Source organism: Loxodonta africana, chromosome 12 (genome assembly GCF_030014295.1).
Source record: "Loxodonta africana isolate mLoxAfr1 chromosome 12, mLoxAfr1.hap2, whole genome shotgun sequence".
Lineage (NCBI taxonomy): Eukaryota > Metazoa > Chordata > Mammalia > Proboscidea > Elephantidae > Loxodonta > Loxodonta africana.
The window spans coordinates 59032342-59054234 of record NC_087353.1 but is presented as its reverse complement, the minus strand read 5'-3'; the positions used below and the strand labels follow the sequence as shown (position 1 = coordinate 59054234).

The following is a 21893-nucleotide window of genomic DNA, read 5'->3' as shown; positions in this document are numbered from 1 at the left end:
GCAGACAGGGACAGAAAGCTAGCTGAATGGACACAGAAATAGAGGGTGGAGAGAGAGGGAGCGTGCTGTCTCATTGGGGTGAGAGCAACTAGGGATATATAGCAAGGTGTATATAAATTTTTGTATGAGAGACTGAGTTGATTTGTAAACTTGGCACTTAAAGCACAGTAAAAAGTTTTTTTTAAAATCTTTAAATTTAGGGACACTTGTAAATAAATGGCACAGTAAGAAAAGACATAGTCTGGCTCTGCAAATGTAATGTCAACACCCTGTGTCAGCAGTGCCTCTGGTGTCCTGAGGTCATGCCTCTGCCTGGAGCCACCACAAGAACATGTGCACCTGTACCCGCCCGTTCTTCCATGCACTCATCAGTCTCTGTCTGTTTTAGGATAGGATTTTTGGGCCTTGGCCTCATGGGAAGTGGCATCGTCTCCAACTTGCTAAAAATGGGTCACACGGTGACAGTCTGGAACCGGACTGCAGAGAAGGTGAGCATTCGCAGCAGTGCTGCTCATGCCGGGGCGGGGAGGGGAGGGAGGCGGGGAGTGACTTCAAAGATAGGAACTTCTTCCTGTGCTCAGCATTTTATGTGTGATAGAGTAGGAGCAACCAAGCACCTGCAAAGTTCAGGGAGATAGAAATGTAAGTATATGAGCTTAGGATGTTACAGAGACCAAATGTTAAAAATACCCGAGGGTATACAATGAGAGGAAAACCCCCACTCCCTGCTGTTACCTGCATGTGTGTGTGTTGACATATATTGTTAACTCCGTTCACATCGATTGCAAATGGATATCTCTTTCCTTCTTTTCTCTGTTGCTTGATGTGCGTCTGTCCATATATCATGAATTCCGCTCACATTAAGTCCATATAGATAGCTCTGTTTCATTCTTTCAGTGGCCACATGTATTCTGTTGTTTGGGGGGAGTGTGTGTGTGTGTGTGTGTACATCATGAATTCCGTTCACGTGGAATGTGTATAGATTTGTGTCGTTCTTTTCAGTGGCCGCAGTATATTCTGTTTCGTTTGTGTTGATCAGCGCTATCCACTAGAACACTCCGTGGTGATGGGAATGTTCTGTATCTGCACTGTCCGCAAGTGACCATTGGACACTTGTAATATGACTAGTGTGAGTGAAGAACCAGGTTTTCAGTTTTATTTAAGTTTAAATAGCCTCGTTTGGCTAGGGTTGGTGGTAGCAGACAGCATAGGTTTAAAAGTGTCTCAGACTGAGGTGGTCCATGGCTTCTTCCAAGAAGAGGTGAGGAGCCACAGTCTGAGTACCAGGAAAATAAAGCACTGTACCTATCGCCAGGAACAAAGGAAAAGAGAACAGAAGAGTACCAGCTTGCTGAAGAGCATGATGTGGTTGCGGGTGGCTCAGGGAATGGGTTAGCACCCATGTGTGTGCAGAGCAGCATTACGGCAGCCCTGCGAATGCACGGCGGTGGGGAGAACTTACAGGAGGTGTGCTCACTAGAGGAGTGTCAGAGCTAACAATGCTCATTAACAGGAACATTCTAGGCAAAGTAAAAAACTCACTTTGCTGAGAAAAAGCCCTTTTCCAAAGTAACAAGGAAATGATTAGAGAGTTGAAAGGGGTCCCAGGGAAAACAGGCACTGAGGACCAAGCAAAGGCATGGGGGTGTCAGGCGCTGGACAAAGGGTTGGCACTGCGGGTGTCTGAGCCAGCAGCGAGGTCTCAGAGGCCCCATTAGCTGGTTACCTTGCAACTCAAATATTCTTCCAAGTCCCCCCTATGGCCGAAGAGCAGGGTGGCCAGAACACTTGTGCAGACTTGTTTGTTAGAACATCAGGAGAATTAGAGGGTTTGTGTTATAAGTGTAGCCCCCTTAGATATAAGTACCCCCAGTCACTGGGAAACCTAAATGGTCATTTGATTTAATTTATGGGAAGGCAGTAGAGCAGAGAGCAGTTAAGGACCTGGCACAGCTCTGCCACAGACCTCCTGAGCAAGTTGCCTTTAAATGTAAATATTAAAATGATATTAACAAAAGCACCTCCTTCATAGCGGTGTGGAGGTTTTAATGAGATGATGAAAGTACCTAGCACCATGCCTGCACAAATTATTTAGTACATGTTAGCTTTCAAAAGCAGTTTTAATCTAATTCTGCTACAATTCTCATGTAATTTCTTAAAGGGTCCTGACAAAAATGACTCTCTGGTTCTTTGGGAATGCTAAATAGGAAACATTTTTAAATTTTTCGAAAGAAGAGTGGTGAGAAGGACTCTCCCAAGCAAAGCTTAAAACGTAGTATGAAAGCTGTAGTACTAAAAAGCCATGACAATGCACTTGTAGGAATAGGAATCAGTCTAATAGCCTAGGAGTTACTCAGAGAAAAATGGCATCCTTGCAAATCAGTGAAACAGAATGAAGGATTAGTCAGTAAATTATGTTTGGTTAGAAGAAATTTAGGGAAATATCAGTCTACTTCCTACCACATACTAAAATATATGCCAGATAGATTACTGAATTAATGTTTCCAGAAGAAATTAAATAAAATATTTACATAGGCCTTTCTAAGCCTGGAGCCCTGGTCGTGCAATGGTAAAGAGCTCGGCTGCTAACCAAAAGGTCAGCAGTTCTAATCCACTTGCCACTTCTTGGAAACCGTCTGAAGCAGTTGTACTCTGTCCTGTAGGGTCTTTGTGAATCGAAATCAACATAACAGCAATGGGTTTCGTTTGGTTTTGGTCTCTAAGCCCAGAAGCAATCAAAGTCACTTAAGAAAAAGATCAACACATTTTTGATAGAATGAGTAGTGCATTGATTTTATTAAGCACATTGCTTGGTAACTCTAAGACAAACATAGCTCACAGAAGAAGGAACACAGTAAACAAAGGTGTAAAAATGGTTTGATAATCAGGCATATTCAAAATATGTCAAACCAGAAGTTGCCGTTTTTTCGCTGGCTAAATTATGAAGTAGGATAAGTTTAAAATGTATTTATGCAGGCTTATTTGTTGTTTTTAAATGATAGGCTCAGTGCTGGTCATTTGAGACCTTGCTGATGATCATTATAAGTTGCACAGCCCTGTGGGAAAGCCATTTGTCTTAGTGTTATCAGTACTTTAGAACAGTTTGGAACCAGTTTTATTCTGTTAAATTATGAGGGTGTAAATTTGAAACAAAGAAGGGAAGTTTTGTACACAAAGTGTTTGTTGAGTGTCCCTAATTAAAACTTGATATCAGGCTAGACGTCAAACTGTAGGGGAACAGTTTGGTAAATTGAGGTGTATCTCAATGGAATGTTTTGCAGCCATCCATTGTAAATGGTAATTATCAAAGACCACAACCCTAGTGCCGTTGAGTCGATTCTGACTCATAGCAACCCTATAGGACAGAGTAGAACTGCCCCATAGAGTTTCCAAGGAGTGCCTGGTGGATTCGAACTGCCAACCCTTTGGTTAGCAGCCACGGCACTTAACCATTACGCCACCAGAGTTTCCAAGACCACAACAGTATGGATAAATTTGAATCATATAAAATATAAAAATAAATGTCAAATGGTAGACACAATTATTCTCATTACTTTGTTAAATGCTTGTGGAAAAAAATACTAAGGATGTGTTTTGTCATGGGATGTTCTGGGTGATTTTAATTATCAGAAGAGTTAGCACTTTTAGACCCCCAGAAGTCTCAGCCTGGCAGAGAATTGCTCAGTGAGGAACATCAGCCAGGATAGAAGCCTCTGTGCCCAGACCTGATTCCCCAGCACTGCACTGGTAGCTCTGGGCTGTGGCATGGGTTCTGCCACAGCAAAGACAACCACAGCGGGGCTGGGGACAGGTACTGTTCAACATCCTGTTCTTCAAACAGGAACCCAACAACAGACACTTGTTTTGTGCTTTCTGTGAAGTAGAACATCGATCTAGGCACCAGGTATGCAAAGACACAACACAGTCCTTAAGAGGCCCGTTCCCTTCCCTCAGGAAGTTGAACCTCTAGCTCTGGGATCCTGCTCCACCTTGGGAGGTGGCGAGGAGGGCTGGTCACTGCATCTCTGGCCTGGCTGGCACGTTTGTTATGTGCTCCCTGTGGCTCACATTGGCATCTGTGACTTTTGCAGTGTGATCTGTTCATTCAGGAGGGGGCCCGCCTAGGAAGGACCCCCGCTGAAGTCGTCTCAACCTGCGACATCACGTTCGCCTGCGTGTCGGATCCCAAGGCAGCCAAGGACGTAAGGATCCCTCCCTCCCTCCCCAGGCTGTAGCCAGGGAAGCTGGCCAGCTTGCCCCCCTTCTCCCTAGCACACAGAGTGAGTGTCTGCAGGTGGGGATGGAATTTTCCACCTGGGGCCATCTCCCTTTGTGAAGGGTGTTCAACTGAATGCGGGCTTCCTTTCCTTCAGAATAATGACTGAAAACCACCAGGGTCCCAGAGGTCTAGGCTGAAAGGGTTCCATGTATTCTTGTTGAGCTGGAAGCTTTTGGGCTGAGTGTGCCTTTGGTCTATGTGCCAAGTTCCTGTGTTTAGCTGTCACTGTATTTGTATGCCCTAAAAGTTCAAACATAGATGAAAGTAGTCATCTTGTTGAACTGGTGGCTAATCTAATCCAAGTAAAGCCAAAGAAGACCTAAAAAATAAACACTGTGGTTCCTTTTTTAACTGGGATGTTTTTAATGAAAAGAAACACACAAATATCCTTTCTAAAGATGAATGAGAACCTACTGGAAATACTTCTATTTCCCTTGCTTTTTTAATTACGCTTCCCTTTTCAGTCTTAGTAGTTAGCTCCTAATTGGGAAATGTGCCCAAAAGGCAGCAGGATTCTGATCTGGGGCCTGAGGGGCTTGCTGGGCAATTGGCTGAGAGCCTGGGCTATTGCTTCTCCCTTGTGTCCCCACAGCTGGTGCTGGGCCCCAGTGGTGTGCTGCAAGGGATCCGCCCCGGGAAGTGTTATGTGGACATGTCAACAGTGGACGCAGACACAGTTACCGAGCTGGCACAGGTAGCAGCCTAGTTTGGGCTGGCCCTCCAACACCCTTTCAATTGGAGCCCACAACCCAGAGTGAACAGACCCAAGTGTTGGCAACTTTGTGACCCTTGGAGACAAGTAGCCTTAGGACTAGCTGGCCTTCACATTCTACTTCAAAGCTGCAGCAGGTCGGAACGGCTGTAGGAGATTGCTGTCCAGCTGAGCTGGGCACTGGGCCCTGCAGCTGACCCCTCACAATGAGAAGTGGTCCAGGCTGCCAGCATGGCCTTTTTGGTTTGAGCAGCTATCTCCAGTTGACATGGTGGAAAAGTACTGCTCCTCCCTGAGTTTCTGGGCCCACATGAGGGAGCAGTGGCTTCTGGACCCCATGAATGTTCTGTAGGGGGGCTAAAGTCAGAAAGGGCAATATAGGGATGGTATGTTCGACCACCACCCTAGGCAGGCCCCCTACTGAATAAACAGATGACACTGCAAAAGTCACAGTTGGTGATATTCTTTCGTCTTTGTAAGAAGATGCAGGGTAAGTGGGCGCCTCCAAGGAGGCTCCAGCGTCTCTATTTACTGCCGTGTGGTTTGTGTGTCCATTGGAGGACAGTCCGTCTAGCCCTTCCTTGGCTCTGGGGCCTCAGTGGACGGCTCAGAGCTTGCACCCCTTAACTCTGTTGTGGGGATGGTGAACAGATGTGTTCCCAGGTTGCAAGACACCTGCCTGAGGGCCCTCTGTACTCCCTATCCCATGTGCTCCCCACGTGGACCCTGTGAGAGAGGCAGGGTTCCAAGAGCTGTGACTTTCCTTCCCAGGTGATTGTGTCCAGGGGGGGCCGCTTTCTGGAAGCCCCCGTCTCAGGGAACCAGCAGCTGTCTAATGATGGGATGCTGGTGATCTTAGCAGCCGGAGACAGGGGCCTGTATGAGGACTGCAGCAGCTGCTTCCAGGCCATGGGGAAGACCTCCTTCTTCCTAGGTAACACTCCTGGCACCATCGTGTCACTTCAGGCCACACTCCCCCAGACCACACTGACAGCTGCAGCTGCCCAGCACAGCCTCTGCTGGGGCCCCATGGGAGGTTTCCTCTGGCCTGCACAGTCAGTGCCCAGAAGGAGGAAGAGCCAGTTCTGTTGGGGGCAGGTGCATGGGGCCCCTCCTTGGTGAAGAGATGGGCCCAGAGGGCTGGAGGGTGGGTCTGAGCAGGGCTGAGGGTGGGGCAGAAACTGCTCGCCTGCAGAATTCATGGAAGTGACTGTGACTCTTTGCAGGTGAGGTTGGCAATGCAGCCAAGATGATGCTCATCGTGAACATGGTCCAGGGGAGCTTCATGGCCACCATCGCCGAGGGCCTGACCCTGGCCCAAGTGACAGGCCAGTCCCAGCAGACACTCTTGGACATCCTCAATCAGGGACAGTTGGCCAGCATCTTCCTGGACCAGAAGTGCCAAAGTAAAGCTGCCTTTGGCCTCTCTTCACCCATTTTACTAATTCATCACAGTAGGGAACTGGGTCAGGCAGCTGCTTCCTGCCACAAGACAGTTTCTTCTTCAGGGCCTCACTGGGGGTGAAAGAAGGACTCTCTCCAGTCAGTATATGCCCTCAGTCCAAGGACTTCTAGAGAGACTGTGGAAGAGATTTGAGGGCACAGGCTCAGGACTTAGAGGGACCAAAAGGGTTAGACAAGTTGGGAATGCTAGGTGGCTAGCCCTGTTGCTTCTGCAGATGTTTTCTTATTTATGGTCCTTTTATTACTTCTGATGAGTGATTTTTTTTCCTCAGATATCCTACAAGGGAACTTTAAGCCTGATTTCTACCTGAAATACATTCAAAAGGACCTGCGCTTAGCCATTGCTCTGGGTGATGCTGTCAACCATCCAACTCCTATGGCAGCTGCAGCCAATGAGGTACCAGCTCCTGTACTGTGTACCTTTCTGTCAGTGAGGCCACCTTCAACTGCAGCTACTTCTGAAGGGTTCCAAGAGTGGCCCGAGTTGGGGAAGCATCTCTGTGAGGTGCTTTTTGAGTTCCCTCTGCTCTGACTCTATAGGATTCATTGGCTTGGAAACAAATTTTTTGATTAATTTCTCAATGGAGCATGGGAGTTTCTGACCACCAAATAGTGTGAACCACAAGTTCAGGGTCTTGTGAGAATTGTGATGTGGTTGGATACGGAGCTGCCGTTTTATCACTTGATTTCTGTTTGCCACTTCTGTCTTTTGTCTGTCTCTTTCCCCTTTTCTGCCTTCTTTTGGATTATTTGAATATTTTTTAGAATTTCATTTTATCTTATTTACTGGCCTGTTAACTGTTCCTGTGTGCATATCATGGTCTACTTAGAGTTAATATTGTACCACTTCACGTAAAACGCAGAAACCTTGCAACCGTCAAGATCCATTTAACATGTCCCATCTTTTGCAGCAGGGTTTCTCAGCCTCCACACTATTGATACTTTGTGATGGGGGGCTGTCCTGTGCATTGTGGAATGTTTAGCAGTACCCTGGCCACCCCCTCAATTGTGACAATCAGAATGTCTCCAGGTATTGCCACATGTCCTCTGGGGGTAAAATCTCTACCAGTTGAGGACCACTGCTCTAAAGTAATGTCCTGTGTATTATATTTACCTGTGTTTGAGACCCCAGACAGTACTGTGATTTTATGCTTTAAGTGGTTACATGTATGCTAAAGAAATTAAGAGGAAGATAATTTTATATTTCTCTAGATTTACCCTTTCCAGTGCTCTTCTTTATCCTTTCCTATAGAACCAGGGTTCCATCTAGTATTATTTCCTTCCAGCTGGAAGAATTCCGTTAACATTTCTTGTAATACAGATCTTCCGGTGGCAAATTCTCTTAGTTTTCTTTTACCTCAAAAGGTCTCTTTTGAGCCTTCCTTCTGAGTTAACAGTTATGTTGTTGTGTGGGCTTGTTTTTACTTCCATCACTTTAAAGATATGGGTCCATTGTCATCTGACCTCCATTGTTTTTGGATGAGAAGTCCTCGGACATTCAAGCCCTTCTTTCTCTTTTCCTTGGATTAAAAAAAAAACAAAACCATTGCCGTCGAGTTGATTCTGACTCATTGTGACCCTATAGGACAGGGTAGAACTGCTCCATAGGGTTTCCAAGAAGTGACTGGTGGATTCAAACTTCCGACCTTTTGGTTAGCAGTTGAGCTTTTTAACCATTGTGCCACCAGAGCTCCAGTAGAATCTGTATAAATGATCCAGTCTTTCACTGATGCTTTCATTTGTCATCTCCATTCTGCATAAATTGTTTGTTTTTCAGTTTTAGAAGTTCCATTGGTTCCTTTTTTTATGTAGTTTCTCTGCTGAGATACCCTGTCTCTTCCTTTATTGTGAACATATTTTCCTTCATGTCCTTAAGCCTAAGGATAATAATTGCTTTTAAATCTTTGTCTTCTAATTCTGATATCTGGGTCTCCTCAGGGTCAGTCTCTGTTGCTTATCTTTTCACATGAAAATGAGTCACATTTTCCTGTTTCTTCATATATTGAGTAATTTTGGATTATGTCCCGGACATTGTAAAGATTATGTCGTGGAGACTCTGGATTCTATTTTATTCCAACAAAAAGTGTTGCATTTTTATTGTTGATATAATAGCAAGGCGTTAACCTGGTTGGACTCAAACTGCAAACTGTTCACCAGCAACTCAAACCTCAGTTCAGTTTTTCGATTCCTGGTCAGGCTGTTGAGCTCTGTCCTGCATGTGAAAGGGGTCAGCCAGAGATTGGGCAGAGTTTACATGGGGAATTTTTGGGATTTCGCTCTCTGGTGCTCTCCTTTCTAGGATCCCTCCCTCAGTTTCTAGTGGCTGTGGTTGCCCCAGACTCCGGCCTCTGATTCTTCAGGCCCAAAAAGCTGCAGGCTTAGCTGCCCTGCCTGTGCAAGCTACAGCCTACCTTCAGGCAAAAAGAAACAATGAAAACCCATCCCTGCGGCATCCTCCTTCCAAGTACCAAGACCCCTCCAGAATCTGTCTGCTTGTCCCTGCGGGGCCTATGGGGAGTTTGTATTTGGTCCAGAGTTTATAGTTGTGATTGGGAGGAGGGTTGGTCAAGCATCTAGGCTCTCCCAGGCTTTCTGCCACAGCGGGGCTGAAAAGAACATCTACCAGGTCAGTGCCTCTCTTGAAGGTGTGCTAGGGAGAAGGAATGAGACTTGGTTGCCATTCTCTGGGGAGGGTTCCGTCACAGCTTTCTGAAAACAGATGTTGTCTGTCATGCACCCTCTCCACAATAATGGCCTCCCACAAGGGTCTGCACCCCAGTTGAGCAGACATCCCTGGGCTCTTGTCTAGCACCTTAGGTGCTGACCAAAGGCAGGGTGGCAGGATCCACCCCCCAGAGAAGCCAGGGTGTTGCTGGCTGCTCTCCTTAGCCCTGTGCCTGCCCCTTCAGACCCACTTAGGAGTCACAGAGAGCCTGAGAGCAGAGGGTGCCAAGAGCGGGCTCCGGGTTCTTCCAGTGTTTACACCTGAGCTATAACAGTCATCACGTCACCTATTTAGTCATCGTGACCCCAACTGGACTATGTTTAAAACACAAGCAAGCAAGCAGAAAATCTTGCCTCAGCACGACTAGATGTCATAGTGCCCTGTCAGCAGTGGCTCTTTAATTCTCCCCACCCTCTCACATACGCACCTAGTGTCTCTGGATCACTGTTAACTGCCAGGCACTGTTGCAGGCTCTGAGGACATGTTGGTGCTCAGCTCCTTCCCTTCCTGTGGAGCTTCCATTTTAATGGAAGGAGATACAAAATAAGCACACAGACATTTAAGCAAGTTAAGAATTTCAGAGAGTGAGAAATAAGATTTTTAAAAAAACCAGTCCATAGATAGATGCAGCTGGGATGCAACCGCTCTTTGAGGTGGCGTGGGCAGGAAAGGCCTGTGAGCTAATGGGGCAGGGGATAGCTTCACAGTGGGACTAGTGGTCCAGGCATAGGGGCAAAGGCCAGAGAGTAAAACGGGAGGGCCTTGGAGGGTCCTGAGCAGAAGGGGGCATTGCTGTCACAACTGACAGCACAGCACATTGAGCACTCACACCTCTTACTACATTTCATCCTCATACTGTCCCAGTGAAGGAAGGGCAATGGCTGAAGCAGAGAAGCTCAGATACTTTGCCCCATGTCAAGCTAGTAGGTAGGGGAGCCAGGGTTTATACCTAGTCTCAATTCCAGAACCTCCCTGCTTAGCTGCACCTGGAACGGCCTCCAGAATCAGGTCCGTGTCTTTAAGTCAGCTCCATGGCCAGAGGCTGATCCCCATCTCTTGTTTTCCAGGTGTACAAAAGAGCCAAGGCACTGGACCAGTCTGACAATGATATGTCTGCCGTGTACCGAGCCTATATACACTAAGCTGTCTACGCCCCCTACCCCCACCCCTCCAATATTCCCTCTGACCCCCTCTTCCTCACACGGGGTCAGGGTCCTGGGACTTAGCTCTGGACCAGTCCACCTGTCTCCATTTCCTTTTCTACAGACTTTGAGACTTGCCATCAGCGCAGCATACAGCACCACTCCCCTGGATGTCCTGGGGAGGGAGGGCTGCTAGCAGAATTGGCTTGTGGGAAAGCTCTCGAGCTGGGCACTGGCCCCTGGACTAGGTGGTTGTGTATATACACACAGACACACACACAAACACACAGGCTCTCGCTCCAGGATAGAGGCTGTCCAGAAACTGCTACCTGGCTTTTTTTCTTCTTCTCAGTTTGTCTTATCTCAGACCCCTTCCAGCCAAGGAACTGGAATCAGCAGTGAGAGTTGGAAGGCTCCCGACAGCTTCCACAGAGTGAGGAGGCTGTAGTCATGTTCACAACCTACTGGACCCCCTGTAGGTAGAGGCTCTGGGCCAAAATGAGCCAGCAAGACTCCAGAAGGAGAGTCTTGTGGGACTGCCAACATCAGGTGACCAGCTGATAAGGATTTTCATGTTTAAGCTACCAGTGTGCTACCACCTCTTCATAAATGCCTTTGTGAGCTGAAGAGAGTTTGGCAAAGTCCAGCAGAGACAGGGCAGTGGCTTTCCAGGGAGGGCAGAAAGTAGCCAGCCCTTGGGTGAGCTTCGTGGAAGCCCTGCCCTCTTCGCTACTCCCAACACCTGTCCCAGGAGTCGCCAGCACTGCGGAGCCCTGGGCTGGGATCAGAGTTCCTTTTGTCAGTGTAGTGGGAGCTTGCTTCTCACCAGACTGTTTTAGTATTTGGATTTGCATTCCAGCCCTTGGGAAAGGGACTCTGAGGGCTGCCAGTGAGGAGTGAAGAGTGATTGGGGGAGATGGGCTCCTTCCTGTTTCCGTTATGCCACAGACTCTTCAACTGGCTCTGGAGAGCTGCTCTGACCTGGCCCTTCACGCGGCCCTGCCTTCTCCCAGCTGCCTGCCCTTCCCTGCACAAGTCCCCTGCATGCTGCCCCCACCCTGTCCTTCCCCCTCTCCTCCCAGAGGGACAGTATTTCTTTCTGTGCTGTCTTTGGCCCACATCCAGCCTGATGGACCATTTCTTAGGCTTAGCTCTTGAGAGGAAAGAGTGTTTTCCCTCCAGCCAGCATCATGATCTTCGGGCTTCCCAGCCTGGGGTTCCGTGGATCAGGGAGGAGGAGAACTGGATCTGACCTGACCTGACCTGACCTAACCCTCAGAAGACAGAGTTCAGACATCCTCGAGGCCCTAGCATTTTTCCTTGGATAGGGGACCAGAGTGGGGTTGGAATGTTGCAGAAGAACAAGGAGAAGTCACACACGGGATGTCAGCTTTTTCTCCCTCAACATGGGTTGGTTTTTCCAAAGCCACAATTTGCAGAACGTCAGCATTTATAGGGAAATATATAATTATATATATATATTTAAAAAACCTTGTGGCCACACTGGTGTGGGTTCCCGCCTGGCACAACCTTGGCCCTTTTTCACTGATTATTAGATGATCTGAGGCCATGGGGGGAGGGCAGGGGAGATGCCTGTCCAGTTTTTGGCACCGTTTGTAATTTGGGTTTCAACTCATTTCTGTCTGAACACAAAGCCTGTTGTCCTGGTCGGACACACGGGGGAGGGGGGTGGGGGGTGCTGTAATGAAACTGGTTAGTCAATGTTGTCTAAATATTGTTGACAATTCTGTAAAGTTCCTTTTTATGAATATTTCTGTTTAAGCTATTTCACCTTTATTTTGAAATCTTTCCCTTTTAAAGAGAAAATGTGACACTTGTGAAAAAGCTTGTAAGAAAAGCCTCTCCTCTACCCGCACCCCATTTATTTTTCCTTTAAACTTCCTTTAAATGACAATTCTTCTAGGTGATTAAGGTTGTGAATTTTTATTTTTGCTTTGTTTTTAATGAACATTTGTTTTTCAGAATAGGAATGTGTGATAATGTTTAAATGGCAAAAACAACATGATTTTGTGCAATTAACAAAGCTACTGCAAGAAAAATAAAACATTTCTTGGTAACATAGTTGTGCGGCGTGAGTCGATTGTCTCGGTGGCCCTGGTCTGCAGCAGGGACATGCAGGGCGGGGGGTGGCCGGGCCTCCTGGAGCTCCTGCTGGTGTGGTGAGAGGGAGGGTGAGTGCGGAGATGGCTAACTGCGCAGAGAGACCCGGTCCACAGACCCCGGCGTGTGACGGGGACAGACACCGATTGGTGCGGACCGGTCAGTGCCCTAGCGGACCCAATCCTGGCCGTCCGCGGAGAGCCCCGGGGCCCAGGCGCCCAATGGGGCGGCCGAGCGACAATAGACCGTCGCAGGGCCCAATCACCGGGCGCAGCGAAACCACGTTATCCAATCACGGGGTGTGAGTAAAGAAGGGCGTCCTATCAGAGCCGGGGAGGGACGAGACAAGCGTCACCGCGTACCGACCCACAGCCGGTGTAAATACGGACTCAGAGCCCCGAGGCAGGCGCTGACGGCGTCCCGAACGAACTGGCGCAAGCCGGGTTCGCGCAGCCGCCGAGGGAGGGCTACAGTAGCGCAATCACCAGCCTCTGGGCGCCCGCAGGTCTCGTGAGCCGGGCGGGCCTAGAGGAACTGGCCAATCGCCGACCCAGAGACGGGCTTGGGGCGGGGCTGGTGCCCGCTCGGCCAATTGATGGCAGGACAGGGGGCGGGGCCTGAGGCGCTGAGGGCCGACGGGCTGCGGGTGGCGGGCTGAGGGCTGCGGGCGGGTGACGGGTGTTCGGCGGCGGCCAGCGATGGCGACTGCGATGGCTGCTACGGCGGCGGAGCGAGCGATGCTGGTGAGGCGCGGCCGGCACGCGGGGTCCGGGCCGGGGCTCCCCTCTGCCCTCCGCGCCGCCGGCCTCTGACTGCGTCGTCTCCGGCTAGGAAGAAGAGTTCCGCTGGCTGCTGCATGATGAGGTGCACGCCGTGCTCAGGCAGCTCCAGGACATCCTCAAGGTAACGCCTCCGGCTTTGCGGACCCGGGCCCGGTGCCTGCCCGCACCCTGCCCCCGGGCCGTTGCAGGCGCGGCTCCCGGCTGGGCATGCCGACCACTCGTTTTCTTATTCCACTTGTTCCAGCAGCCATCCTGTCTACTGAGCGCCTGCGTCGATACTCAGACAGGGCCCCTAACCGCAGTGAGCTTGTAATGTGGTGGGCGACACAAGCAAATAGTTAGGTAATTACACAAGCAAGAAAGGAGCCCTGGTGGCGCAACGGTTAAGCACTGACCTGCTAACCGAAGGGCTGGCAGTTCAGACCCACCCAGCGGCTCCGCAGGAGAGAGACCTGGCAATCTGCTCCGGTAAAGATTACAGCTTAGAAAACCCTATGGGGCAGTTCTACTCTGTCACATGGCATCGCTATGGATCAAAATTTACTTGGTGGCATTTAACACCAACGCACAAGCAAGTAGGTGAGTGCAGGGGTTGCCCAGTCCTTCGAAGGAAAACTGCTGGCCCCGAATGAGCGAGCCCAGCAGGGGCCTGATGTAGCCCTCCTGGGGGTCAGGAACGGTTCCGTTGAAGAGGTGGCATTTAATCTGAGATCTGAAGGCTCTCCACCTGTCCAGAGCGTGGTGACTTCAGCCAAGTTACTCAGCCTCTCAGGGCCTCTGTTTCCTCTTTTAAAAAGAGGAGATACCAGTGTCTCTTGGGGCTGTGATGAAGAAAATAAGCCAGTCAACGCACAGAAATGTGTCGCCCAGAGCTTGGTAAGGCTGGGAATTGCTGGTTACAGTTATTGCTGTTTTTATTCCCTGGTTCTGCTCCTCTCCTTCCCAGCACCTCAGCTGAGATCTCAGTGAATATGGAATGAGCAGGTTGGCCACGGAGCCTGAAACTCAGGCCCTGGGGAGGGGCCAGAGCTACTGCAAGGTGCTCTGAAGGCTTGGCAATCACCATCTAGCCCCAGTTTTGTTCTCCTAGGCAGACTTGATTAGGTAAAGGTTCTGGAGCTTGGACAGAGCTGGAAGCTACCCCAGCTTCTGAATGTGGACTTTCCTCCTCCCTTGCTCTCCTCTGACCTGCAGGAGGCCTCTCTCCGCTTCACTCTGTCGGGCACAGGCACTGAGGGGCCAGCCAAGCAGGAGAACTTCATCCTGGGCAGCTGTGGGTGAGCCCAGTTGGAAACCAGGGGATGGGGACTGGGGACTCCTGGAGCACTCTCTGGGGTTAGGAGGCACAGCCACAGCCCCTCCCTGCAGGCTGATGTCAGCTCTGATGTGCACAAGGTGTGGGCAGGACAGGCGTGGCCCGTGGTCCATCCTGTGACAACCAGGAACACTGGTAGGAGGGGTAGGGTGTGAGCACCCCTCTGACCCCCATATGTTGCAGCACAGACCAAGTGAAGGGCGTGCTTACTCTCCAAGGGGATGCGCTGAGCCAGGCGGTGAGTCCCACCCCCTGTCCCCTGCCCATCTACCAGTGGGGAAGGGGATGGGGGTCTTGTGCTTATTTCAGCTCTGCTGTGTGGCTCTGGGCAGGGCCCTGATCTCTCTGGGCCTCAGTTTCCTCATTTGTAAATGACAGCCATGCCTGTGCTTGCTCCTGGATTGGTATGTGGGTTCCGTGAGGGCACGGGACAGGGCCAGCTCTGTGGACAGCCTGGCACAGTATCCAGGCCCAGTGAAGCGTGGGTATTGTCAGAATTAGGCTGGCACCAGATTAGCATTCCTGGCACCAAGGCTGGGCGAGGGGCCCCCATCACCAGCCTGAGCCTCTTGGCCTTTAGCAGCTATTCCCCGTTTGCCCACAATCACATACCTCCTCCCAGCCTTCCCCTTTCTGCCACCTTCCCCTTTTTCCTGCCCTTCCCCTTTCTCGGGGCCTCTTTTCCCTTTCATTTCTCTACGGCTCCTTTGGGGCCTGAGTTCCTATTTCCTGACCTTTCTGCTCATCCTCCAAATGGCCAAGGCTTTGGGAGACCCTCTGCCCCAGGGGGTGGTGGGGACATGAGCCACCACACCCTGCCTCTTTCTGCACCCAGCCCAAGGGCTCAATGTGGCCAAAAGTGGGAGGGTGTTCCCTGTACTGCCCTCTTCCCCCCCCACCCCACCCCCACCTCCTGATCCCCACTCCTATCCTGCAGGATGTGAATCTGAAGATGCCCCGGAACAACCAGCTGCTACACTTCGCCTTCCGGGAGGACAAACAGTGGAAGCTGCAGCAGGTAGCGAAGCCCCTCCTGGCCAGGGCTCAGGCCACAGGGGCAGGTAGGGGCAGGCCTGGGGCCTCCATTGAAAGAGACTGGCCGTGGGGTGTTGTGGCCACAGCAAGCCTGGGAAGGCATTTCCTAGCAGTGAAGCCAGTGCAGGCAGTGCCTGGGGCCCCAGAGCTGTGCCATCTGGGAGGTGGAGGGCTTGCCTGTCTGTGGGCTCTGGGTCCCACCATGAACCACAGGGGTCCCCTACCCCACAGCAGCCGGAGTGGTCACTCATAGTACCCCTCAACAAGTTACTCCCCTGACCAGAGCCTCTGGGGTCTTCTCATAGCTTGTAGGTCAAAATCCGTGCTCCTTACCAGCTCCAGTGAGATTTGGCTATGGCCCCTGGCCCTGCCTACCCAGCCCCCATTCGCTAACCCTGGACTCCACCTTGGGGTCTTTGCTAGTGAGAGCCTCTCTACTGGAGTCCTCATCCCCCAGCTCTTCTCACCACAGGGTCTCGGCTCAAGAGCCACCCCATTGGGGGCCTCCTCTGACTCCCTGTCTGGAGAGGCTACCCTTCCTTCGGCCTCACCCTGTTTGTTACCTACTGGTTCCTGTCTGTCTCTGGCTTTAGAATGTAGCCAAGAAACCCCAAGAGTATAGGCCCAGGACACCTTTTTAACTCAGTACTGAAGTTACCCCTGAGGCTCACTCTTCAGCCAGAGATTAGAGAGGACCATAAAACAGAACGACACTAAGTGGGTACACCAGCCCAGGAGCAAGGACTAGAAGGCTGGAGGGGACAAGAAAGCTGGTAACAGGGAACCCGAGTTCAAGAAGGGGAGAGTGTTGACATGTCATGGGGTTGGCAACCCATGTCACAAAACAATATGTGTATTCTTTAGTGAGAAACTAATATGCTCTGTAAACCTTCATCTAAAGTACAATAAAAAAAAAAGAAAAGCTATATGTGGGCAGGGACCGAGCCTGCCTCTCTGTGCCATATCCCCAGCACCCAGCCAGGGCCTAGCCTCGGAGAGTGTGGAGCACACAGCTGCCACATGAGAGATTGAGTGAACTGGGCCAGGCAGGCAGCACCTACCTTACCCCTCCAAGGAGGACAGGCCCTCAGGGTGGGGAGTCATGCCTCCCTGCGGAGGCCTAGGCCAGGTGCTGTTTTCAGATCCAGGACGCCAGGAACCATGTGACCCAAGCCATTTACCTGCTCACCAACCGGGACAAGAGCTACCAGTTCAAGACAGGAGCTGAAGTTCTCAAGGTGAGCCACCAGCAGAGACGGGAGAGCAGGTTGCCCAACCCTGGCTTTGACCTCTGAACGAGCCCCTGGAGGACTCAGCCTGCAGGGCTCTTAGGAAGGCCTGGACTCTTGGGCCTGGGCCCATGTTCTCAGGCTCAGCTGCAGTTTGACCCTTCACCTCTCGAGGTACACATCAGTTACAGTATAGTGGCTACAGCCCAGGCTCTGGAGTGAGATTCTAGTCCCACGGCCTTACCTGCAAGCTGTGTGGCCTCAAGTCACATATGTAGCCACTCTGTGTCTTATTTTCCTCACCTGTAAAAGGGGACAGGCTAGAACGATAAACATGACGATTCATGGTAGCTGCCAGTACTAGTAGTAGTAGTACAAGCAACCTTTACGACAATTACAGAGTGAATCGACTTGGTGTGGTAGGAAGGCTGAGATCAGATGCCTGGACTCATCCTCTCTCTGCCCTGACTTTCTGTGTGTCCCCAGGTGGATCGCCCACCTTCTCTGGGCTTCTGGTTTCTCTTATAAAAAATTGGAACCAGGTGGACTAAGATCCCTTCCACCTGAGGGGATAGGAGGTCCAGCCCCCATTCCTCCACCAAATTCTTCTGCTGTCTCCCCAGGGCCAGATCACCCCAACTCCCATAGCAACAGCCAGAGAGTGGCCAGGAGGCCAACTCTGAGGAGTTAGCCAGGGCTTTGCTCCATGGCTGAGGGAGAGGCTCCAGATGGCTCCCCTATTCAATAGCTGTGTGGTCTTGGACAAGGGGCCTCTGAGCCTCACTGTCTTCATCTATAAAAATAGTGCTGCCCACCTTAAGGACTCAACTCAGCCATCCCATCACCTCGAGGAAGCCCTCCCAGAGCCTTTGCACCCAAGCCAGACAGAGGCTCTTCTTCCAAATGCATTCATTGCTTTCATCCCCATCCCAAAAGCACTTACACCCCTGGGACATAGCTCTGCATTGGACCAACATCCAGGCCCCATATGCCACAACCTCCCGAATGGATGGTGGACAGTGCACGTATCCTGGTCTGCATCCCAGCTGGAGCCCAACTATCTGCATCTTTAACAAACCCCTGCTGTGGGCATCAGGACCTGAGAAGCAGGGCCACCGAAGGCAGGAACTGGAAACTGCCATTACTTTGTCTCTGGGATCTAGCCCAGACCTGCCTGACACAAGAAGCTCCCTGAGCCGGGGAGGAGTGAACCAGGGCCTGCTGCCCATGCAGCAGTGTGACTGCCTTCTCCCCTAGCTGATGGATGCCGTGATGCTGCAGCTGACCAGAGCCCGCAACCGGCTCACCACCCCGGCCACCCTCACCCTGCCCGAGATTGCTGCTAGTGGCCTCACGGTCAGTTCCCCTATTGGAGGAGGCAGGGACCCTACAGAGCAGGGTCATTAACCCTGGGAGGGACACAGGGGTCCTGGAATCCCCGAACTGTGGTCAGTCAGAATTCTGCTTCTATGTATGGTTTTCTGGGAAGGAGTCCTTGACTTCCATCCTGTGTACCCCAAACATGTTAACCGTGCTCTGAGTCAGGGGTACCTGTACCTGGTGGTGTGGCAAGACACCTGAGGCACCCATGGGGCATATGGCAGCCCGTCTTTGCCCCAGCCCATGGGAGGAGCATCTCAAGGATGAGGGTGTAGTGGCCACTCTGTTCAGTCCTGGGGGAGAGGGCCCATGTGGTGGTCCGCTGTACCCACTGCCCACCATGCCTCTCTTAGCGGATGTTCGCCCCCAACCTGCCCTCGGACCTGCTGGTGAATGTCTACATCAACCTCAACAAACTCTGCCTGACCATGTACCAGCTTCATGCCCTGCAGCCCAACTCCACCAAGGTGAGGGACCCCCACCCAGCCCACCCATACACTGCAGCCGGTGGGCGGGTCTGACGGCGCTGCCCACTTCTCTGTCTAGAACTTCCGCCCGGCAGGAGGTGCTGTGCTCCACAGCCCCGGGGCCATGTTGTAAGTATGTGGGGTACTGGAGCAGAGGGAGATCTTCGAGCACCTTGGGGGAGGGCTTAGCTGGCCAGGCCCACCCTCAGGGACCCTCGTACTCCCCACAGTGAGTGGGGCTCGCAGCGATTGGAGGTGAGCCACGTGCACAAGGTGGAGTGCGTGATCCCCTGGCTCAACGACGCCCTAGTCTTCTTCACCGTCTCTCTGCAGCTCTGCCAGCAGCTCAAGGATAAGGTGGGGGATGGGGGCTGCAGGTTGGGGGGCAGGGCTCACTCTCACACAGGGACCAGCGAGGGGGCAGGGCTGCTAACCCCTTCAGGGCCCCAGGACCTTTTGTCCATGATGGGGAGGGAGTGGGTTCTGAGGGCTCCTATCGCACCTCCAAAGTGCCCCCAAATCTGAAGGCTCATTGTACCTCCTTACCCCACTGGGCAGTGAGCCTCAGCATTGCTAGGCAACACCACCCTCTCCCCTGACACACTGCCCTTTGCTGACCTTAACACCTCCCCTGAGTCAGGGAAATGCAGCAGGGCCTGCTCCCTCCAGGGGCCAAGCTCTGCAGGGAGCCCCCCACCACCACTGACTGCGCTCCCCCTCCCAGATCTCCGTGTTCTCCAGCTACTGGAGCTATAGACCCTTCTGAGCAGAGCGCGCAGGAGCCTGTCTCCCTGGCACGTGACCCAGGGCGTCCTGTCCCACCCCTCACACCCTGTGTGCCACTGGGTCTGAGCCTGGGCCCTGTGGGCTATTTCCCTCTCTGCCTTACTCTGCCCTTCACATCACACCCATGGGAGCTGACATTAGGGCCACTGGGAGGGAGGGAAACTGGTTTGGGCTGGCTCTGGAGGGAGGTCAAAAGGCTGCTGAGAGGAGGCCCACATTCTGAGCTCTGCCCTGACGGGGACCTTTGGACTCAGGGTGGAGCTGGGCTGGCTCTCCTTTGCCTTGCCTTGCTGAGCTGTCCCCCCAACCTATCCCCACCCCCAACCCCCGCCACCAGTAGGATGGCAAAGGTAGCTGGACACCCTCTCCCGCCACAGGATCGGGGTAGGGGGGCTAACAAGCTGTGAGTTGGAGGGGAGGAGGGGAGATAGGTGGGTTGGCCAAGCACTGATGCCGCTGGTTGAGTTTGTTCTACAACCCCACGGGAACATCCGAGAAATAAAAGATCATCAGACTTTGCCTGGAGCCCCTATGTCTGCCTGTCTTTGTGTCTGAGTTGGGACACAGAATGGGGATCCTTGGCAGTCAGGAGCCTCCCCTCTTCCCACCACACCCAGGCCTGGGTGAGCTCCTTGCAAGGAGCATCCAATGGTACCAGCCCTGGGTTTCCCCTCCCTACGCCTGTGGGGCACACAGCCCAATTTGACAGGATGCCCTGGCTGCCAGCATTACCAAGGGCCCAGGGGGATGGTGACGGCTCTGCCTGGGGATTCGGTCCCCTGAATTTGAGACCAGCTTCTCCTCTCAATAGCTAGGTGACCCCCACCAAGTCCCTTAAAGCCTTTAAGTGCCAGGCTTCTGTGTGACACAGCACAGTGACAGCCATCAGCAGCTGAAGACACTGAGGGACCAGGTGGTTGTCCACGTGAAGCACCAAGTCCTCCCTCTGCACACCACCACCGGGGGCTGTGTACACACTCTGCGGCAGGCTCAGCTCCAGGCAGCACCGGGCGCTCTTACTGTCACAGCCATGCAGGACACAGGAAGGGGCTGGCAGGGACTCGTTAAGGCTCCAGGGCGAGGTTATCTACCCCCTTGGGGCTCCGCTGCAAGAGACACAGAGGAGCCTGGTGGCGCTCCAATTGTGGGAGAGCCAGCACCCGCCCTGCAGCCACCCTCATTCCCCCAGTGCGGTCTGTGATGCACGGGCACCAGGAAGGCCAGCCGACGCACCCTCATGGGGCTAACCTTCAGGGACCTGGGGGAGTTGCAGCAGCAACAGCAGCAGCAATGAATGATGACAAGCAGTAGCAGAAACAGCACCGTGCCTATGGATGAGAATGAGTGTCCAGACCTGTCCCTTGGCCCTCTGGGGCCGGGACAGAGGCTACTAGGGGGCTGGAGGCGGTGGCCACACTCACCCACAAAGATGAGGAAGACGACAAAGGCGGCCGTGTCCCAATCAGACTGGAACAGCTGGCGGCTCTTCAGTTTCCCCAACACATCCTGGGCTGTGGCCTCCAACTCCTGTCCCAGGTCCTCAACCGACGGAGCCATCTCAGCACTGTGTCCTGGGTGCCACCTGCCCAGCCCTCCAGCAGGGCCACCTCAGAACCCTGGGCTCCTCTGCAGGCTGGCCACACAGTGGTGGCCCAGGAGGGCTGAGCCAAACCCCAGGTCACACTGCCCAGCCCCAGCCCCCAGCTGGCCCAGTTCCCACCCCAGCCCCACAACACACCCTCCCCAGATACATATCCTGTTTCCACTCCTGCCCTTGCTTCTGCCCTAGACTCCCATGCCAGCCCAAACCCCTCCCGGCTTGGCCCCTGAGCCCCAGCACTTCCCCCTGGTCTCTCCCCTGCTCCTGGCTCAGGCCCACCCCCACACCTACCCTGACCCAGGTCTGGGCAGCCCCCTCCCCAGCTCCTACCCTCCCTTTAGTCCCCCTACCCCAGATCCCTACCTTGGGGCTCCCCGCTGGCAGTCAAGTCCTGGGTCCTGAAAGCCCAGACTGCTTCCTGCTTCCGGATCTTTGGCCACCTGAGACCTTGGCAACCAGCCCCGCCCCTCTCTGGGGACAGCCAGGTGTTGCCAGAGCTCAGGGGAGGGGGGGCACCAGTGCTGCCTTCCCAGCCCCCACAGGTATGAGCCTGCCTTTGACAGGTGTGCGCACACACCTGCCTCCCAAGAGGCCATGCTGCAGGACCCAGGGGCCAGTCAGGTTCTTTTTCTTTTCTCAGTATCCCAAACAACCTGGAACCCAGGGGGCACTCAGCCACTGTGGGCTTCATGACAGGCAAACAGAGAAGAGAAAGGAGGGAGAGAGAGAGGGAGACAATTTGTTTACATTCCACTATGGCTCCTTAGGAAACCTTAGTGGCGTAGTGGTTGGGAGCTACGGCTGCTAACCAAAAGGTCCGTAGTTCAAGTCCACCAAGTGCTCCTTGGAAGTTCTA

The 21893-nt window shown here is 52.5% G+C and overlaps 3 protein-coding genes across 17 annotated transcripts in view; 2 read left to right on the top strand and 1 right to left on the bottom strand.

Annotated features, from left to right (window-relative positions):
• GLYR1 (glyoxylate reductase 1 homolog) overlaps positions 1-12410 on the top strand; it is a 42554-nt gene extending 30144 nt beyond the window's left edge. For 2 of the 11 annotated variants that reach the window (XM_023557394.2, XM_023557395.2), the window contains exons 9-16: positions 389-488; positions 3842-3904; positions 4092-4202; positions 4872-4973; positions 5763-5925; positions 6218-6397; positions 6728-6852; positions 10248-12409. In XM_023557394.2, coding sequence (XP_023413162.1) covers positions 389-488; positions 3842-3904; positions 4092-4202; positions 4872-4973; positions 5763-5925; positions 6218-6397; positions 6728-6852; positions 10248-10322 — 919 coding nt within the window. In that variant the 3' untranslated portion in view covers positions 10323-12409. Of the gene's footprint in view, positions 1-388; positions 489-3841; positions 3905-4091; positions 4205-4871; positions 4974-5762; positions 5926-6217; positions 6398-6727; positions 6853-10247 lie in introns of all 11 variants that reach the window. The other 9 variants (XM_064295546.1, XM_064295542.1, XM_064295543.1 and 6 more) reach the window with 9 other exon arrangements.
• A 654-nt stretch (positions 12411-13064) lies between these two features.
• Positions 13065-19488, top strand: ROGDI (rogdi atypical leucine zipper). 5 transcript variants are annotated; one of them, XM_023557397.2, is made up of 11 exons: positions 13065-13186; positions 13275-13346; positions 14420-14502; positions 14729-14778; positions 15478-15558; positions 16718-16813; positions 18062-18160; positions 18538-18651; positions 18731-18780; positions 18861-19008; positions 19376-19488. In XM_023557397.2, the coding sequence occupies exons 2-11, from the start codon at positions 13300-13302 to the stop codon at positions 19415-19417; spliced, it is 810 nt and encodes a 269-aa protein (XP_023413165.1). In that variant the 5' UTR covers positions 13065-13186; positions 13275-13299; the 3' UTR covers positions 19418-19488. The 5 variants fall into 5 exon arrangements, with proteins under 5 accessions (XP_023413165.1, XP_023413164.1, XP_064151622.1 ...); XM_023557396.2 differs by having other exon boundaries at positions 14724-14778; XM_003417733.4 differs by having other exon boundaries at positions 13066-13186; positions 14724-14778; positions 18882-19008.
• Positions 19489-20458: 970 nt separating this feature from the next.
• Positions 20459-20994, bottom strand: SMIM22 (small integral membrane protein 22). Its single transcript, XM_064295553.1, has 3 exons — positions 20859-20994; positions 20686-20765; positions 20459-20543 (listed from the first exon to the last, which is right to left on the bottom strand). The coding sequence occupies exons 1-3, from the start codon at positions 20992-20994 to the stop codon at positions 20502-20504; spliced, it is 258 nt and encodes an 85-aa protein (XP_064151623.1). The 3' UTR covers positions 20459-20501.
• Positions 20995-21893: the final 899 nt, after the last annotated feature.

What these genes read in the sequence shown, in the direction of transcription:
- ROGDI (XM_023557396.2), top strand. Translation starts at nt 13,142, where the DNA reads ATGGCGACTGCGATGGCTGCTACGGCGGCGGAGCGAGCGATGCTG. An exon ending in GGGATGCGCTGAGCCAGGCG is followed by an intron (nt 14,779 to 15,477) that starts GTGAGTCCCACC and finishes CCTATCCTGCAG; the next exon opens with GATGTGAATCTGAAGATGCC. An exon ending in CAGGAGCTGAAGTTCTCAAG is followed by an intron (nt 16,814 to 18,061) that starts GTGAGCCACCAG and finishes CTTCTCCCCTAG; the next exon opens with CTGATGGATGCCGTGATGCT.
- SMIM22 (XM_064295553.1), bottom strand. Translation starts at nt 20,994, where the DNA reads ATGGCTCCGTCGGTTGAGGACCTGGGACAGGAGTTGGAGGCCACAGCC. An exon ending in CGTCTTCCTCATCTTTGTGG is followed by an intron (nt 20,766 to 20,858) that starts GTGAGTGTGGCC and finishes TCTCATCCATAG; the next exon opens with GCACGGTGCTGTTTCTGCTA. An exon ending in ACTCCCCCAGGTCCCTGAAG is followed by an intron (nt 20,544 to 20,685) that starts GTTAGCCCCATG and finishes TGTCTCTTGCAG; the next exon opens with CGGAGCCCCAAGGGGGTAGA.